The 5,689-nt window shown below is 55.1% G+C and overlaps 1 protein-coding gene across 2 annotated transcripts in view; it reads right to left on the reverse strand.

Annotated features, from left to right (window-relative positions):
• Nucleotides 1-1,841: 1,841 nt before the first annotated feature.
• LOC125000668 (inhibin beta B chain-like) overlaps nucleotides 1,842-5,689 on the reverse strand; it is a 4,802-nt gene continuing 954 nt past the window's right edge. The window contains exons 1-3 of one of the 2 annotated variants that reach the window (XR_007111351.1): nucleotides 5,136-5,689; nucleotides 2,290-4,003; nucleotides 1,842-2,089 (exon numbers count right to left, since the gene is read on the reverse strand). The exon at nucleotides 5,136-5,689 is cut by the window's right edge and continues 954 nt beyond it. Coding sequence is in view for 1 of the 2 variants with exons in the window: in XM_047576278.1 (XP_047432234.1) it covers nucleotides 3,228-4,003; nucleotides 5,136-5,553 (1,194 nt within the window). In the remaining variant the exon portion in view is untranslated. Of the gene's footprint in view, nucleotides 4,004-5,135 lie in introns of both variants that reach the window. The other variant, XM_047576278.1, reaches the window with a different exon arrangement.

Below are 5,689 nucleotides of genomic sequence, written 5' to 3' on the forward strand. Positions count from 1 at the left end.
GGGAATGTTCTCCTGGACGCCGTGTCGTTGTATCTGCAGGTTTCTCCTTTGACCCGAGGCCTCGTCCTCCGTCTCCTCCATCACTGAGCGGAGGAATGAAAGCTGCTGGAGGATGATTGATGGATGGAGCTGCTGGGTGGGCGGGGCCTCGCAGGCTGACTCCGCCCCCCCTCCTCTTGTTGTTGCCGTGTTGCCTCCTCTGCTCCTGGTTGCATCAGCGGGGCTTAAACACTAATGATGATCAGTCATGCAGTGATTATCCAGTAGGAGGCTCCACCTGTTTACCTGTTTGCTCAGGTAAATCCAGGCGGTGCTTTTAGGAGGAGGTGAGTCAGGGCCTCCTCCCTGATTAGTCAAGAGAAGGGGCTGTAATGACCACAGAGGTGGTGTAAGAGGACTTATCAGGGATCACCCCCCCCCATTAGCTGTGTCATGTCTTTATACATAATAGAAATAGTTTGATGCTAACGTGTTAGCCTGCTAGCCTTATCTGCCTGAATCATCTCTGCAGGAACCTTTTCAGACCTTTTCTCCAGGCGACAGGTGTACCCCCCCCCACTCCACCCCCACAGTCCTGAAACAAATTAGATCTGCACCTCATCCATCATAAATCAGCAGGAAAAGCACATCCAGTCCCGCTCACGTCCGTCAAACGTCCCCCCCCTCCCCCAGGGCCCCCGTCCATTAACATTCCTGTGCTACAGGATAGAAACAGCTCTCCAGTATCACCTGATATCACCTGTGGTCAGGTTCATTCCTCCACAAACCTCACAAAAGCTTTTATTTATGCAGCTGCAGTTCCTCCGCCGGCCACTAGATGGTACGTCAGAATGAACCAGCTTCAAACCAACGGTTCTGTTTAGAACGGTTCTGTGTCCTGCTGCGTGGGTTCAGGCTGAGCTGGTGGAACACAGAGTTCCTCTTCTTCTTCGTGTTGTTTTGCTGCTGCGCTCCGAGCAGACGCTGCCACTCGTCAGCTGTCGGATTAAGAGGCGACTGTTTTCTCTCTCAGACACATCGTTTCACGCCACTTAACAGAAACATCTCTGCAGCCGTCGGCCGACGCTCAGCGCATCATTCCTCAGGGACAATTATGCCCCTGAGTGACGGGACATGTCCTCCACCGCCACATATTTCCTCCTCCTCACCGCTCCTACCTGGACCTGGACCTGGACCCTGGACCTTGGACCTGGACCCTGGACCCTGGACCTGGACCTGGACCTGGACCTGGACCTGCAGCAGTGGGCTGTACAGGTCAAACCCTTGACCCCCCAGGAGTGAGGGCTGCTGATTAGACCTGTTTGAGCCCTCGTGAGGCTGAGTGGACTCTGACTCTGGATCAGGAATGTGAAGAGGTCTGGAGTCGCCCCCCCTCCCTCCTCCTCCTGCTGCCTCCACCTTTAAATCCATCCAGAACCCCCCCCCCCCCCCAAAAAAAAAACAAGTCCTGAAGCGACTTTAAAGGGATTACTAAGATAAACCAGATCCAGTTCATTAGATAACCACAGATCAGCCATAACATTAGGACCAGTGCTGGTGCTGGTCTCTGGTCTACAGGGGTCTGGGGGAGGAGAGGAACCAGGGACACGGTCCTGGACTAAAACCAGTGATCAGAGGGTCGAGTCCAGGTCATGGTTCATGTGAAGGAACTGGACTCGTCGGGTTTCTAGAGGAAGTGTCACCACTTCCTCCAGAAACCCGACGAGTCCTCGTTTCAGCCTGGACTCAGTTCTGCCTCTGGTTCCCCTCCTTCCCGGGACCTCTGTAGACCAGGACCAGCCCAACGCCACAGAACCAGCTGGTTTCCTGGAGGAAACAAGAAGCGACGACGAGTCCGTAAGAACTGGTAATAAGAAATTTATTTTCATCAATTACAAAGAAGCAGATACGTGGACAGCGTGTTGATACGTTACATGGACTGTACAGGGAGCGGACCAGCCTGGTCCAGCCTGGGCCAGCCTGGGCCAACCTGGGCCAGGGTGGACCAACCTGGACCAACCTGGGCCAACCTGGTCCAGCCTGGGCCAGGGTGGACCAACCTGGACCAAGCTGGGCCAACCTGGACCAACCTGGACCAGCCTGAACCAACCTGGGCCAAGCTGGACCAACCTGGGCCAAGCTGGGCCAACCTGGGCCAACCTGGACCAGCCTGAACCAGCCTGGTCCAGCCTGGACCAACCTGGGCCAGCCTGAACCAGCCTGAACCAACCTGGGTCAGCCTGGACCAACCTGGGCCAACCTGGACCAGTCTGGACCAACCTGGGCCAACCTGGGCCAAGCTGGGCCAACCTGGGCCAAGCTGGACCAGCCTGGACCTGGAGCTACAACAAACATAGAACAGATTTGGGTGTGATTGTGGACTGGAGTTAGACCCTGATACAGTGTTTAGGCCTCTGCAGTGAACCCTCTTCGGCCTCTTTGGTTCCATCGTTAGGTAGAAGAATCTCAACACTTCTATAAAAATAACTTCTGTCTCTTCCTTCCTCTCGTTCAATGGCAGTTTCTTTATTATTCTCATTATTTCTCCTCAGTGCAAATGTTCTAACCACCGGCGCTGAAGCTGCAGACCAGGGAGGAGGTGGAGGAGGAGCAGGAGGAGCCTCCTCTCCACCTTCAGCCCAAACCTTAGACTGTCGCCTCCCCCCGTCCTCCTCCCCCTCCTCCCCCCGCCCCCCCCCACCACGCTTCCATTTCAAGTATTGATAGTTGACAGCTTGTGACTGGAGCTGTGATGAAGGGTTCAGACTATACATTGCATAGCTCGCGTGGCACTTATTGATCGGTCTTTATCGTGTTTTAGAGACGGACCCGGGGCTCGTTAAAGGCATCTCACTCTGCAAGTGCTACAAAAAGTGTGCATCAGGGAAAAGGTGGCGCCTCTGGCCTCGGTGTGACGGATGGAAGCTGCTCTACTGGCTCTGAAAGCTTCACCTCTTCTTTTATATGTGTCCCGGAGGACGGAGACACTCTGTGTCCGTCCAAATGTCCAAGTGCTGTACGTTGAAGAACCGTCTCCACGCTCCTGCAGCCGCTGATTGATTCCCGAAGAGGAAAGTGGACGCGCGTCCGTCCGTCCGTCCGTCGTGTGTGAAAATAAAGAAATATATCAACAGACATAAATATATGTACAGGTTCTTTGTGTGCGGGCGTACATGAGTAGATATGTGTGGATGAGGTTCCTCCGCCGTCCATAAATATTCTCTGACCGTCCCCTTCAGGAGAAGGACTCAGGCGCAGCCGCACTCGTCCACGATCATGTTGGGGACGTCCCGCTTCACGATGTTGTACTCGTCGTCGAAGTAGAGCATGGACATGGTGCTGAGCTTGGTGGGGATGCAGCAGGAGTTCATGGAGCCGGGGCTCATGCCCCGCATCCGGTACTGGTTCACCACGGCCGTGTGGAAGGACGAGGCCGAGCCGGGGACGCCGGCCATGTAGGCGGGGCAGTTCCCCTCGCAGTAGTTCCCGAAGTAGCCGGAGGGCGCGATGATCCAGTCGTTCCAGCCGATGAGCCTGAAGTCGATGTAGAACTGCTGCCGGCAGCACAGGTTGTTGCTGCCGTCGCACTCCAGCCCTCGCTTCCGGATGCGGTGTTTGCCGTCCGCCTGCCTCGCCTGCACCACCAGGAAGGGCCGGTGGGACTCGTCGCTGGGGCTGAAGAGGACCGGCAGCACCCCCTCCGCCTCGCAGGCCTCGCAGCGCACGTCCAGGTTCTGGCGCCGGCCCCCCTTCTGGAACACCAGCCTCACGGCCTCCGTCAGGGGGAAGGTGTGCCAGCCGCTCCGCCTCAGCTCCACGCGCTTCTCCACCAGGTTCCACTTGCTGCCCAGGCCCGGCTCCTGGTAGTACACCTTCACCGTGACCTTCCGCCGGCCCCGCACCTCCACGGGGGGGGGCAGCAGCCTGAAGTAGAGCCAGAGCGTGGCCTGGGCCACCAGCAGGTTCTGGTTCCCCTCGCTGGAGATCATGAAGAACAGGCTGGACCGGGACGTCACCAGGTCATCTGAGGAGGACAAGCACAGGCGCAGGTTAGCTTACCTTAGCTTAGCATAGCTTAGCATAGCTTAGCTTAAAGTTAAGGAGGTGTCTCTTCAGGAAAAACCACGGAAACAGTTTGAAAGTCAGCAGCTGCTCTGACAAATATTTAGCTCTGGGTTTCTTTCTGGAAAAGGTCTCGCTGTGTTTAGCGAGCAATAAATAAACCCGTCTCATTTTGAAATCTGCGGCTGCTGGAGTTTATTTACCAGACGTCTTTCTTTCTGGCTGCAAATCAGACAAACCCAGTCTTTTTTCTGCATTAAAAGGTCGGAGCCTGCGGGGCTTGAACGTGTCACGAGAAGGTTGCATTTAACATTTAAACACATCTCAGGCCTCGTGCAAACACACACACACTCAGCGATTCCTAATTCAGCCCCGTCAATCTGCATTCAGGACGCGGGACGGGACACAAAAGCTGTGACCTTATCCCGAGGGGACGCACAAAAGCTGAGGGGGAGACCAACGACTGCTGCAGCTACACAACTCACACAGAGACTCAAACGTGTCCACCTGAGGCGACACGCCTCCAGGAGTCAAACGGTTCCTCTCTTCATCAAGGAGACAGAACCACGCTGGATCCGTCCTCCTCCTCCTCCTCCTCCTCCTCCTCTTTACAACCACAAACTACATCCAACACACAGCACAAGACGTTTACTGAACTTTGGCTCAGACTCCAGAGCTGACTGTCACCGTCTTCTTCTACGAGTCCTCCAGGACCGTGAGTCCTCCAGGACTTTGTCCTCCAGGACCATAAAACCACTCAGACACATTCTACAAACTTCAGAGGACGAGACCAGGACCATGAATGAGCTCCAGCAGGTTCATCACCATTACTCAGCTACTGTGGATGATTCCTGAACAGACTAGAGTGATAGTATAATATAATATAATATAATATAATATAATATAATATAATATAATATAATATAAGTCTTATCCAGAGCCTTGTGTGTAAATATTCTTATTGTGTTTAAAGCCTCTATACGTCACATATATTGTCTCTGTCAAAAGAAATAAAAAAATGGAATTAAAAGGTTTAACGCAGCAGCAGCAGGAGCAGCAGGAGGAGCAGGAGCAGGAGGAGCTCCATCACGCACCTTTCTCCGCGAAGCTGATGATCTCCGAGCTCTCCTCCAGGACCTCGTTGCTCATCGGGTGTCCGTCCAGGTTGGGGATCTCCACCCTCCCGTCCTCCCGCAGCTTCCCCGCATGGAGCTTGCGCAGCGCCGTCACCATGGCCGCCTTGGGGACCGGGTGCGTGATGTTGGGTCTCTCCCGCATCTGCAGTCTGCTCAGGATGTGCCTCTTCACCGCCTCCAGGAAGTCCCCGTTCAGGCGCCCGGACTCCGGGTCCTCGGGCTGAGCCGCGCCGCAGGACGCGCAGGTGTCCCCCCTGGACGCCGCGTGCGCCTCCGCCTCCGTCTCCGTCTCCACCTCCGTCCCGGGCGCAGGGGTGCAGCTGATGGAGAGGACGCAAGCCACGAAGAGAGCCAGTCCGAAAAGACAGCTCCTCATTTTCTGTCTGAGGAGGAGCTGGAAAAGATTCTTCCCTCTTGTTTGTGTCAAAGTTAAAAAAGAAAGTCGGGTCCTTCAGAGTCGAGCTGTCTCCGTGCGTAACGGCTCAGTCCTCCTCCATCCATGCATGCTCCGA

Source organism: Mugil cephalus, chromosome 23 (assembly GCF_022458985.1).
Source record: "Mugil cephalus isolate CIBA_MC_2020 chromosome 23, CIBA_Mcephalus_1.1, whole genome shotgun sequence".
NCBI classification, from domain to species: domain Eukaryota; kingdom Metazoa; phylum Chordata; class Actinopteri; order Mugiliformes; family Mugilidae; genus Mugil; species Mugil cephalus.